The sequence below is a fragment of the Crinia signifera genome, chromosome 6 (assembly GCF_055691185.1).
Source record: "Crinia signifera chromosome 6, ASM5569118v1, whole genome shotgun sequence".
NCBI classification, from domain to species: domain Eukaryota; kingdom Metazoa; phylum Chordata; class Amphibia; order Anura; family Myobatrachidae; genus Crinia; species Crinia signifera.
Window position 1 is genome coordinate 180,378,095 of NC_139222.1, and position 14,001 is coordinate 180,392,095.

At 42.8% G+C, this 14,001-nt stretch overlaps 1 protein-coding gene across 2 annotated transcripts in view; it reads left to right on the top strand.

Moving 5' to 3' along the window:
- The window catches only part of ELAC2 (elaC ribonuclease Z 2), a 47,121-nt gene that overhangs the window by 17,213 nt on the left and 15,907 nt on the right, over positions 1 to 14,001 (top strand). Inside the window, exons 10-15 of one of the 2 annotated variants that reach the window (XM_083148322.1) lie at positions 1,801 to 1,913; positions 3,455 to 3,553; positions 7,968 to 8,106; positions 8,205 to 8,284; positions 8,851 to 8,996; positions 11,348 to 11,441. In XM_083148322.1, the coding sequence (XP_083004448.1) occupies positions 1,801 to 1,913; positions 3,455 to 3,553; positions 7,968 to 8,106; positions 8,205 to 8,284; positions 8,851 to 8,996; positions 11,348 to 11,441 (671 nt within the window). The remainder of the gene's footprint in view (positions 1 to 1,800; positions 1,914 to 3,454; positions 3,554 to 7,967; positions 8,107 to 8,204; positions 8,285 to 8,850; positions 8,997 to 11,347; positions 11,442 to 14,001) is intronic. The other variant, XM_083148323.1, reaches the window with a different exon arrangement.

A 14,001-nucleotide genomic window follows, 5' to 3' on the forward strand; every position in this document is an offset into this window, starting at 1 on the left:
TTCCCCCTTTATCACTTCACTGAGCTTAATAAATCTACCCCTCTGTTTTTTATAAAGGGACAGTCAACGCATTACATCCTGCCCTTTGTCTGTTTATATATTATCAAGGTACTAGATTAATAAGTAGAATATGGTTGCTTAGCACAACAGCTCCATATTTGAAAACTAGATCTTTACTCTCTGTGTGTGTGTGTGTATTATTTATTTTTATATATATATATATATATATATATATATATATATATAAAATCTCCTACATAGGCGAATCTAGGGGGTGCACCCATTTTGTAGCTGAGGGATGGGGCTTTCCAACGAGCCCAGCCCCGTGTCTCTAGCCCCCTGGGAACCGGAGATTCTGCCAGGCAACATGGGACCCGCTAATTCCGACCGGCTGCCAGTTCCCCCTTCGGCATCACCGAAGCTCGAGGTTGATCTCAGTTGAACCCAAATCGCTGGGCCTTCAATCTGATACCAGGCTGGATCTATATGGGTTAATTTGTTCCAGGGATATTGAGGTTAAACTGTTTTTTTTTTTTTTTTTTAATTTCTTAAATGTAATTTCATGACTGTTTATGTTCTTTGAGGGCAGATTTCTCTGGAACCAAACAGCCCAGTTTCACGGGACCAAAATCATTCGAAGCCAACTCAAAAGTTTTTCAATATGATACTGGTCTCATGTAAATGGGTCAGTTGGTTCCAAAGATATAGCTGGTTGGTTAATGGGGGGTAGGGAGATTGGAGTGGTTGCCTCTCCCCATCACACCAGAAAATGCAGGGACTAGCTCTCCATCTCTCCCTGCAGCAGCAGCGAAGGCTCATATAAAAATTTACAGTAAGTGGCACTTTTGGGGGCATTGCTTAAGGGATGCTACAAGTGGCGGTATGTGGGGGCATTACGCATAATGCGTGGCTTAATGTGTAAGGGGCATTACGGTGTGCAGCATCATGTGTAAGGGGCATTGTGTGTGTGCAGCATCATGTGTAAGGGACATTATGTGTGCGGCATCATGTGTAATGGGTACTATGGTGTGCGGCATCATGTGTAATGGGTACTATGGTGTGCGGCATCATGTGTAATGGGTACTATGGCGTGCGGCATCATGTGTAATGGGTACTATGGCGCGCGACATCATGTGTAATGGGTACTATGGTGTGTGGCATCATGTGTAATGGGTACTATGGTGTGCGGCATCATGTGTAATGGGTACTATGGTGTGCGGCATCATGTTTAATGGGTACTATAGTGTGCGGCATCATGTGTAATGGGTACTATGGTGTGCGGCATCATGTGTAATGGGTACTATGGTGTGCGGCATCATGTGTAATGGGTACTATGGTGCCATCAAGCAAGAACCCCCTAGCAATGAGCACGTAGGTAAGCAGCACTTATGTGGCAAATATGTAATGGGCATTACGGTTTGTTATATAGTATGTAATGGGCATCATGATGTGTGGCACAATGTGTAATGGGCATTATGGTGTGTGGCCTTATGTGTAATTGTCATTACGGCGTGTGGCTTTATGTGTAATGGGTATTATGGAGTTTGCTAAAATGTGTAATGGGCATTACTGTGTATGGTCTAAAGTGTAATACCACACCCCTTTTTGTGATGTCATGCCTCCTTCCCATGAGGCCACACCCCTTTACGCCGCGCAAAGGTCCCCCTGCTATTATGTCTAGATCTGGGACCACCCATTACCTTTAATTCTAGATTCGCCTATGACCTCCTAATAATTTGCATGTTTATTTCATAATCAGTTATTTCTTTTCCTTTTTTTTTTTTTTTTCTTTTCCCTAAGGTGCTTGCATCCGAAGTCCTTGGACCTGATGACCCGGGCCCAACATTTATTGTGGTGGAATGTCCCAGTGAAGATTTTATAAAACCCATTACAGAGAATGAAACATTCAAAAGGTATAATGTGGAAATAAGGGCTCTAGTGTACAGAATTTCTGGGACAGACGTCAGTCCATTCCCACAACCATTATCAACCTGAAGTCCCTGAATGTTCACCTTCGAGTGGACACATTTTAGGATTGGATTGCTGTGCTATGGAGTGCTTCTTTTGGTCACCTTTCTCTGAACAAGGGGATGACAGTCCTTCATAATGAGACAAGTGACCATTCCCAGAGACATTATCCAATGTCAACCCTAATTTCATCCCAGATAAGTCTCATTAGTACAGCTCTTGGACATCCAACAATGGTGGATGTTCCTGCCATAGAAAATTGTTTTCCATGCAGGCCTTTCCTTGTGCCGAAGCTGGTGTCACGAAATGAATGTTGGGCAATACAGTTAACTTTTTTTTTTTTTTTAAATGAAATGATCTAAATCTTACATATTTGTTGTCTGTTTGTCCGATATGCATTTGGACACTGTTGGACCAATTTGGATGAAACCAACGCAAGGTGGTTTGATTTGGTCCGGTTTAGGTTCACAGTCAAGAAGACCCACATTCCTGACCCCGAGGGCCCAAAAAGTGGACCGGCCACTACACAAAAGTTGTTCAGGGAAGCAAGATATGGCAAAGTTACATAACATAGAAGGGGGTAGAGGTGATGGGGTTTAAGGGAAAAAATGTGGTCAGATCCAGGAGCCGACCACAGAGAGGTGTATGTTGGGCACACCTTGGGCATGGGAAGCATGTTCAGGGCCTTCACTGGATGGATTTGGATGACACTAGGCAGCCACCTCCTGGGTCTGTTGGAAGAGCTGTCAAGCTTAAAACAAGTGAAGGATAAAGTTCAAGTAATGCTAATTGCACAACCAAATCCTAACAACACTGGGAGCCTCAGCTAGTAGTATATATTTATTCCTGATTCACTACAATTTCTTAACAAATCTTCAGATTTTTCAGTGAAATGATACTAAATTAAATTTAGATGGCTACCATTTACATAACTTGCTAATAAAATATAAATATCTACAACTCAAAGCATGAGTTCCTAAGAAAAAACTTCATTCTTAACAGAAAAAAATTCTCAAAGGCACTTTTTTGTTTTGCATTTAAAGTTTCATTGGGGAAAATAATCCTGTATTGGAAAACTTTATCAACCATGTTTTTTAACTCTTTCTAAAATGTAATGGTGGACTTTTATTATATATGATATAAAATAAATCAAAGACCGTACTTAAATTCTCAAACTTGAGTGTAGTAAGGACTGAAGATGGAATTATTCAGTATTAGTTACCAGTCCGTCAGAATGACTGAACTACATAGCGGTAATCTCAGTGCTGGAGGCTGTGTGCTCTCCGGACTAATCAATGCTTGAATTGTGACCATCTAGAGGCCGCCGGCGCGCACGACACGTCCTTTTTCCCTCTCCCATAGAGGTGAGGAGCAGTATTTGACTTTCATTATATAAAATTCAGTGGACAGTGCTTTATCTCCCGATGATATGGTTTGGACAAGTAAATATAATAATTGTTTTAATTTTTTCATTTAAACATATCAGGTTTCAAGATTCAAAGCCAGGAAGTGCAGCTGCTCTAGTCATACATCTGGCTCCAGAACATATTCTTAACCGGGGGTGTTATAGAGAGTGGATGGAAAGGTGAGTGCGACTATTACAAGGTGACATTGCCATCCTAAATATGTAACATATTCAAAAGAGAGCAACAGGCAGCTTTATAGAAAATAATTCCTCTTGTTGCATATAGGTGTGTGTGTGTGTGTGTGTGTATGGTGAAGGGTTGCCTGCTCCAATGAGTAACGTTTTCTACTTCATCGAATGGATGGACATTTGCGTGTCAGGCGAGAAACATCGGAGAACAAGCACCCTGCAACCATTGCTGGAAGAACATAAGCTGGTGACAGAGTTGTGGTCTGTGGAATGTTTTCCGTGGCATTCTCTGGGCCCACTCATCCATGTGGAAGGCATTGTTGACTGATTTGATTATGAATCCATAATTGCAGATCACAAACACAATTGTGCATTTGTGGGACCACCTCGATCATAGTGTTTGCTCTATAGATCCTCCGCCATGCACCTTCCAGTCAGCATGACTCCAGATACATGTGCCAACCTACCAGCACCTTATTGAGTGTACTACCAGCCCATCTAGCTGCTGTCCCTACTGCTCAGTTACTCTGGCTATTAGCTGGTGGTCATAGTAATGTGGTACGACTGTGTATTTCTGTGTTTTACCCTTAACAAATTCTTTATCTGTGTACAGCATACACCATCAGTACAGTTAGACTGTACATGATCAGGCCAGACTGTAGGTTTGTTGTAGTCACATTACTGTGCTTGTTCAGTACTTGTTCTTTTATTTATGAGTTGGCTTCATAGCTTACTGGCCACCACCGCCATCTGCAGCTTCTTCTGAGGTACTGCAACAGACGTCGGAGAACCCACCGCAATCTCTCTGAGCCAGCCTGGGTTACGGGCTTATCCAATTCAGTACAGTGTCCAGGTCTTCTCTACTTACACTTAACAGTCAAAGGCATGGTATCCAGACAGGGAACCACTACAACGCCTCCTACAGAGGATTCCTAGTCAGAGGATTTATTTGATGGTGACATATTGTCACAGACATTCAATGTTTCCTTCTCTTTACAGGAAGATCACGTGACCATGGGTTGGGATTATGCTTTTGTTAATGCATTGAGATCTGGCTTTTAAAGATGTGGAGGCCTCAGAAGCACCCCTCTTTAAAAAAAAAAAAAAAAAGTTATCTGTCCATTTTACCACCATCTACACACCTAAAAGACATTCTAGAAATTGGAATACGGATATTCGTGGAAATTTACTAAGATGTGTATTCTACTTCACATTTGATGTTGCTATGGACAACCAATCAGAGGCTACTTCTTATTTAGCACCCTCTAGAAGATAGTAGACCGGAACTGATTGGTTGCCCATAGCAGGATCACATGTGAAGTAGAATACACCTCTTAGTAAATTTCCCCCATTGAGTCCAAAAAGGATCGTTGCTACAGTTGGTGCTGCCTAAGGGTGACTACACCAAAGGTAAAGCCGTCTTTGTTTCACCCGCACTTCCAGCAGGTAAAAAGTCCTAAGGCCAACCATCCTAGTCGGGTCGCCATTAGGCCCCTAAGCAGGCCGACAAATGTGACGTGACCAGGTTGGTCCCCACCTGGGATCTCATCCACTTCGCCTACCTGTGACTGGAGACATCTGACTTGTGAATCCGGTGGCATTATCCACCACAAGTCTTCCTGTCCTATGTAGGTATAGATGACTTTCTCTGCAACTCCATCTGTTCCTTATGGTTAGCAGACTTGCCCATACCTGGTATGGCATACCGGTTTCGCCTCACCAGAGATGTACTGTTTTTTTACTCAAATCTATTCTTCATTCAGAAGACCGTTTCTCCTGTCCTATCCTCAACCCCAAGCAGCTGATTTCTTAGGATCCCCAGATTTGATATGGAGTCACTTTGCTCTGTCATGCAGGACTTGGAACCAAGGGATTACATGACCTCCCTAGACATCCAGGATGCATGGGAAAAAAGAACCAGTGGGTGCCTTCTGTACGTTTAAGACAATTTAATAACAAATTACACAGAAAAACATAAATCAATAAAACATATAGCAATAATCATGCATGCACAAAACCACAATTAATTTAGTAAACCATTTGGATGCATATGCATAAGGTTGTAACTTATAGTTACCAGTTCCTGTTTGTTCAAATAGCGCGTTAAAATTGGACAGATGTTTCAGTCAAGTCACACACCGTGATAATGTGAGTGACTGTTTAGGAATCCTTCCAAGCAGAATTTAAATGGTAGGTCCTTTACTCGCTGCTAGAAGCGCAGTGGCTGTTGGCATTGATCCAGGATGCATACCTGCTTATTCCCATTCGGGATGATTGTCAAAGATTCTTTCGCTTTGCAGTCAGAAATGACCATTCTCAATATCTGGTCTTGCCATTTAGTTTCTCGACCATGTAAGAAGTTCATGGTGGTGATTGCCACCAGCCTTCACCTTCAGGGAATCTGAATTTTACCATATCTAGACTATCTTTTGTTGGTGCAACAACATCTTCAGCTGACCCTGGCCTTACTCCAGTCTCCTAGCTGGCTCATAAATTGGTGCAATACCAGTCTTACCCCCCCCCCCCCCCTCTTTTTTTTTTTTTTTTGACCATGCTCTATCTCGATGCTCTCTTAAACTCACAGATTGCATTTTACTACCCAACTCTTTTCAGTCCTAGGTGCAAGATTATGCGATTTCTGGGCAAACTAGTCTCTTCTTTGACAGGCCACTACAGCTGGAACTTCTGAGGCAGTGGAACCACTCTCCTCTGGGATTCAAGTCCCAGACAATGGTTCTCTCCATGTAGGGGTCTTTCCTGTGATGGTGCCACTCCTCCCATCTGAACAATGGTTGCTTATTTCTGATCCAGGGCTGGATCCTTCCTACAACAGATGACAGACTCAGAGGGTGAGGGGGTGTCGCTGAAAGGCACTCTTTTCATGGAAGGTGGACTTCCTCAGCAGATTGGTTTTTGGGTGTCTGTTTCTTTGTGCAACACATGAGTGTTCTCTCCCATAGGGCCTTCTTCTTGTTCATTCCTAGAGGCAAATTCCTTCTCAGATGGACAAAACCATGTGCACTGCAGGGGGGCAGATGTAACAGGTGCAGCTACAATTAGATTTGGGTGAGTTATTGTGTTTCTGTGCAGGGGAAATACTGGCTGCTTTATTTCTACACTGCAATATAGATCTCACTTTGAAGAAAAACCCCACCCAAATCTAACTCTCTCTGCACATGTTATATCTGCCCCACCTGCAGTGCACCTGGTTTTGTCCATTTGAGAAGGAATTTGCCTCTAAGAGTGAACTAGAATAAGGCCCATAATGAGGAAAGCTATGGAATGTCCCACTGTCCCAAAGGGATTTTGTAAAGTCCTTTTTCATGAATCCATGGAGGACACTGATGCCTCCCTTACACCCCTGGGCATTTCTTGCCCTTACGGCATGGTGCGAGGTTGGTGAGTGTGGCGGCTAATGCATGTGTATGGTGGTATTTTTCTCCTCTTCCATGGGGGGGCTTGTTTATTCAAACTGGCTTCAGGGAAATGCAGGTGGGTGGAGGGAGGGGGTGCCTGGGCTGCACTTAAAGTTAACTCCTTGGTGCCTTCCAGTGTACACCCTGGATTTTGAACAAAATATATATATTATATATATTTTAGAGGTAAGATCCACTTTTATTGGATGTCGAGGTGATGGTTTTATCATTACCAGGAAAATCTTTCAGAGGGTGGTCTTCAAACCTCTTTGTGGGAAAGAGCTGTCAATTGCCTTTTGAGACTAGGTCACCCTTAACACACTTGAAAACCTTCTTTTTAAACACTGTAACATACCATTTCGTATACACATACAGCCATATTCGGCACAGTCTGCTTGAGCATCTTATTTGCATAGCAATGAGAATAATCGGGTCATAATGTATATGTGCCCAAAAAATCCTGGTATTTATTAAGCGTATTTACGATTAGGTGCGATAAAAAGAGTTGTTAAACATGAGTGCAGCGATGATGAGACTGGGCACATCTGTAATTCTACCACCTGTCAAATTTAGTGCTGGGTCATCAGTGACTAAAGTGTTCCTGTGGAGGATTGCTTTTGCAGTCTGGAATTTTCTTTTATCAGGAGAATACCATATTCTCAGTGGTGCAGTGGCGTTGACGTTTTCCTGGTCACCCGTCAGGTGCACTCATTACTGACTGACACATTTTAAAAGATCCACAGGTGGAGCTAATTATGTCACTTGATTTTTTTTGAGAAGACCTGCAAAATCTGAACTGTGTGGGGTCCTGAGGACTAGCACTAGCTCCACTGCACTGTGTTCTAGTGTTAACCGATGATAAGGCATGTGTTATACTGCTTTATTTTAGGTGAAGTTTAAATTTTTTGAACATTGACCTTTCATTGTCCCTACTGTCCTTAGAAATATATTGTACTACAGTATTTAAGCTTTTCGCCACCTTAACACAGGTTTGGCCCAGGAACAGAGCACCTCCTTCTGAATGAAAACGTTTCCTCTGTCCATAACCTGAGAAGCTACAAGACTCAAACGCAGCTGCACCTTATCCATCCCAAAATCTTTCCGCAGCTTCCTGATCCCCAAAACAAGGTAAATGGGTCTGAGAGGATGTTGATATTTTTAGTTTAACAGGTTACCTTTGTCTGCTTTGTTGTTAACGATCCTTTTAATGTCTTGTTTCTGCAAAGGAAAAGGTTTCTGATGTGTTTGGAGTAAGGGCAGAATGTCTTCTCCGGTATAACCTTAGACCTAAACTCGAGTGGAAGAGGTGAGTTGATCCTACAACATGGTGTACCACACTAATGTCTTTATCGGCAAGAGCCATTATTTTATCCATAATATGGTGTGTATTAATACAAATGCTAAATAAAGCATGACCAGCACTGCAAGTCCATTTAGTGATTCCTCCTGGATCAGGGCAGGTAGCAGGGGTACGGGGGCAGTATGCATGGCTAGGGTCACCAATGTGCACAGACCGGGCCTGCTGATATTACCAATATGGGCGGGCATGGCCACTGACGTCATTGTTGGGGACGTGCCCGGCACCTGTGGCGCATAGCATCTAGCCATGCGGTGAAGAACGCCATGCTGTTCTAGCAAGGTGCTTGAAAAAGAGCAGGGCACATTTTGTCCTTGCTAAAACATCCTAGCATGAACACTACCCATTGATCCACAAAGGTGGGGATTTGATATTGGTGGCACAGTGTCCTTATATGCCTGGATACATAAAGACGTGGCATCACCAGATGGGTTTTTTTTTTTCTACTAGTGATGGCAGCATGAGTTTGGATTGGGAACAGTTGTTGATGATGAATGTAATATCTTATATTTTAGAGATGCAGTTACACAACTCACTTCTGAAGAGTTTGTGAAGGAAGCCATTGAGCTCCCTGGTTTTGAAGATGCTCTGAAGGAATGCAAGCTGCTTTTGGAGTCTGATGGCACAGCATCAAATGGTAATGTTGGCACAGCATCAAATGGTAATGTCCACAATGTTAACTAAAGTCATATTCTTCTATGTTTCTGACTATCGCATAAAGGGCCAGATGTATTAAGCTGCAAAAAGTGATAAACAGCCAGCCAATCGGCTCCTACCTGCTGTGTTACAGGCTAGGTTTGAAAAATGACAGGTAGGAGCTGGTTGTTTATCACTTTTAGAAGCTTAATACATCTGGCCCTTAATACTTATGCCCACAATGCAAACCGCCATCTTTTTTTAAACCGAATTCAGCCGTATGCAGGCTACAGCTAAACTCCATACCACTGACCTTTTAAAAACCTTCCAAATAAAAGGAGCTGAATTACATTTTCATTAATATGTTCTAATGATGTGACTGGTTTCTATTGAATACAAAGTGGTTGCTTTTCTGTTTTTGTTTGCTTTTCATGGCTCTATAAAGGAATATATAATGTCGAACGCTAATCGGGATTAAACTAGTTTTCAGCTGCTATTTAAAAAGGTTTACTTAGTCCCCAAAGAGGCAACCTGAAAATAGAAAATATAATAAGCAGCGCTACAATTCTGATCTATTAGTATACATAAAAATAGCCAATCACAACCATGACACAAATTATATACATAAGATATATTTATTAAAAAATATCTTATGTATTATGTGTGATTTTTCTATTTTTATGTATACTAATAGACCTGATTTCTAGAGCTCTATGAACGAATACTATTGACTCTTAACCACTAACCTCAGAAAATGTTTTATCTGTGCGCATTGTAAGCAGCCGCGTAGGAAGGATGGCTCCAGTAAAGCTAAAACTCCAGGAGCTCGGGAAGAGAAAGGGTGTGCCGGTGGCCCCCTCTACTATCTCCTCTGCTGTGCCAGAGAACAGGCGGCAGAAGCTGGTGCTGCAGAGTTTATGTCCACGGCAGACCCTCCAAAAATGTCCACCGCCTTGGAGGACACTGACACTAGTGGTCCTCCTTCTGGACCTCTAGTGTCGGTCAGAGGAGCACCGCGTGCCCAGCACTAACTGGAAGTGTATCTCCCCCTGGCAATGACCATGTAACTCCTCCCTGGCAACAAGCATGTAGTTGAAGAAATATATACATTAATGTATGAGATAGAAGCCTTACTGTGGGACATACTATTTTTTTTTTTATTAACTGCAGCCTGTTAATTTTCCCTCATATATCCAGTCTCTGGGGCACTGCAGTGCTGCAGCTGGGATAGACTGGTCGGCTCAGGAGCAGGGCACTAAAAAGTTAACTCTTCCCCCTCCACCCCATCCTCTTCACTCATACTTCACTTTTTTTTTTTACCTGTCTGAAGGAGTAAGGCACTGCTTACGGGTGTATTCAATGATTTGTGCAAGCTGTGACAGCGAGCAGGGCTGCCTGCTTGCTGTCACAGCTCGCAGGGTCCATATTCAACTGACTCCCCTGCATACACGGTTTCTCCCTCGCTCCGTTTTTGGAGCGATGGGGAAATGGCGTATGCGGCCGCTGAAACAGCGAGACTCACGGCCAAATGCAGCAGGCTCCCTGCATTAGCCGCAAGCCTCGCTGTTTAGGGGGATCTTCGCTGTCCTCGGAAAGCGAGGATTTCCCTGCCGCGTTGAATAGGGTGAGCGGGGGTTAAACAGTGAGGTTCGCTTGTTTTCTGCGATCCCCTGCTGTTTAACACTCTCGCCAGCCGCATTGAATACACCCCTTAGTCTAGCCCAGGTGCTCAAACTCTTTACTCTGGGACCCCAGACCATAAAAATTATTACAGGACCCAAGCAAGTTACCACAGAATGGTTGCCACACATGTGTGGTCACCAACTGCAAATGCATGGTAGCATTGTGGAGGCACAAAATGATGCAAGGAGTCTAGAGTGGATGACTGACTGAGAGATCAGAGAAGTCATCAGCCTGACTGACTGCAACATGGAGTCGTAAGCCACTTTGGAGTCAGGACCCACAGGTTGAGAGCCGCTGGTCTAGCCTAATACCTCAGACGACCTTGCTGGATGTTCTGACTGCCCCCTTGTCAATCCTATAAGGTTCTTTGTCCACCTCTGTCCATTGTGGCTAGGGTGATTCAAAAGGTTATTGTAAAGGATTGGCCTCGAGCAGGGTACATGAACCTGCAGAGTCTACTAGTGGACCCATCTTGGCGTCAATCCCTGTAAGACCACCTACTGCAGTGTCTACACTCCAATTTGTCTCAACTGTTGGAGGAGCTATTTTAGTTTACCATTTAGTAACCTACTTCTGAGCCAGACCAGGTAACCTATCGTCAGCACTGCAGTTTCACCTAGATGGATTAAGATGAAATGATAAAACAGTGACTAATTTAAAAATATATATTTTTATTATTTTCTCTTTGTATAGAAGGTGAGCAGTATCCTGAAGTTGTGTTTCTAGGGACAGGTTCAGCAGTACCAATGAAAACCCGTAATGTCAGTTCTACTCTGATACATATCAGGTAAGGGTAGACTCTGGCCCATCTTCAGCTTGATGTAATAAAGCAATGCTGGAACTCATAGCAGAGCTTGTTTTGACTGTCTTTATCAGTTTATAACAGTGTATTTTGTGTAAACAGGGAAACTGTGTGATCTGTATAAGCCTGTGGGGGGTTTGGAGTTATAAACAGGTGTTTTTATGAAAAATAGAAAATATGGCAATAAAATAGAGCATTACCGTACGAAGTAATATAATGGGACACAAACATCAATGAAATAGTAGCAAGAAAGGCATACTGTAAATATTCAAGAGCAGCAAAATGTAATGAAGCGTGCTTTTCAGTAATAAATAAACATCGTAAGTTGATAAATTAACACAAACAAAACTTTTTTTTTTATTATTTTTTTGAAATGGGGGTGGGGGGATCCTCTGGGAAAAGTGTCAATAAAACAGGATCTGGGTGGTAGGTCTATATGCATCAGCTTGACACAAGCAAATAGTTTGGGGATCTTTTTTCTTTTTTTTTTTTTTCTTTTACATTTTCATATTTTACAGTTCCTAATTGTGGTCCACATGCATGGTAAAGTGTGCGGAGTGCAGCGAGGCACCTGGCCCAAAGCATGGCAAGCGTAGTGCTGCATTTGGGGGTGACACAAAAAAAGTTAGCATAGCATGCCGACCTATTCATGTGTTTTCGTAGACATTGTCAGCCTTGTGCATGTCTGTGTAATGAACAACACCCCCAGTAAAAAATCTATTGTGGCATAAAATACACAGTGTCTGACGTTTTGGGGACAGCGGCCCCCTTTATCAAGGTGTGTGAACAAATAACATAGATTAGGTCTTACCTTCTATCCCCCAAAGAGGGGTTGTGGGTTTACTCTGCGCTGACCTTGACTACTTAATATAAGTGGGTGTAAATCAGGTTACTGACACAATTTGTTAAAAAGTTGAAATTATGGTACTTATGTATTATCTGGACTCCCATGTTAAATGCACCCCATTTTTTCATACCCCCACTATCCAACTACGCATGGAGTTGATTTTATATAGTGTGGCGAGCGCAGCGAGCCACCGTGCCCGAAGCGTGGTGAGCCCCGCGAGGGGACGCGGTCTCATAAGAAAAACGGTAGTCCAGATATTACATAAGTACCGAAATTATTTTATTTTAAAATGCTTTAAGTATCTCATACAATTCTAAAAAAAGATCCTTATGTAGAATGGGGGATCACAGTCAAAAGTGTTCTAATACCGGTATACTAACAAACTAGACTCACATACATATAACATATATAGATGCTCTCTTTCTTTGTAGCTATCCAGTAACGCAAGGAGAAAAATCACTGGGTATTGAACAAGTTAATCCTTGTGGATTACAGTCTCTAACGGTAATCCGGAATAGGGACAATCAAATGTTTAAAACTGGGAGTTTTCCTACCAGTCGGGAAGTATTGCCAGAAACCGGTGGTTCACTTGCAGGTCCCAGGGAGCGATCTTCGTCTGCCGGCAGACTCTACTTCTTATCGCGGCAGCGGTGGTAGTGGCTTACTGCGTCTGGAGGGATCGGTTGCTCTGTAATCGACGCGTTTCGCCTGTATAGCAGGCTTCCTCGGGATAAGTCAGAGTAGTCGTTCCCCTTTTGTGATGCTGTTGCGCGGACGTCATATCCGCCCGTTCTGTGTATCCATGGCTTCCGCCCTCAATGTTCTGGGCTTCTTACGTATTCGCTTGCCCTTATCTCCACAGAGACATTTTTTTTGAATTGTATGAGATACTTAAGGCATTTTTAAATAAAATAATTTCTACTTTTTAACAAATTGTGTCAGCAACCTGATTTACACCCACTTGTATTAAGTAGTCAAGGTCAGCGCAGAGTAAACCAACAACCCCTCTTTGTATACCGTTGTCTTAGGGTATTATGTTGTATACCCTGGGTGAAATCTGCAGCGACCACAATACTTCTACTTCTATCCCCCAATCCTGTGACTCGTGCAAACCGTCACCTCTCCCCGGGCTGCCGTGCAGGATAATGGGCCCCATACATCAGCAATCACAATTTATGGATTTTCAGATATAGGGATATTTTGGCCAGATAAATGGATTTTACAATCTATCTGACTTTGCCCACACATTACAGATTTATTTCAGTGATCAGCAGATTTTTCCATCTAAAGATTGCATCTTCATATCTGGAAATTGCCCCAATCGATTGTCATTTAAGCTGTTCATAATGTAAATAGATGAAGAAGATGAATTGGGAATGCCCACCACACATCTAAAAAAGATCTGCAGATAATACCAGATTATTAAACATGTTTAAAAACCTGATTTAAGCAATCGATTGGCGATTTTGATTGGGATTGCCAAAAGGGGGAGCCCACACATCTAAAATTAATTGTGGCAATCATCTCCATATCTGAAAATTGTCACAATTAATTGCTGATGTATGGGGCCCTTAAGGAAGGCGGAAGTCGTCACTCAAACTTCCGGCTAATTCCTCTGGCGTGTGTAGGTAACCATGGTGCCTGGATGCACAAGTGTGGCGTCCCTTGGTTGTCATAGCAACCTGGCTCCGTGTCACT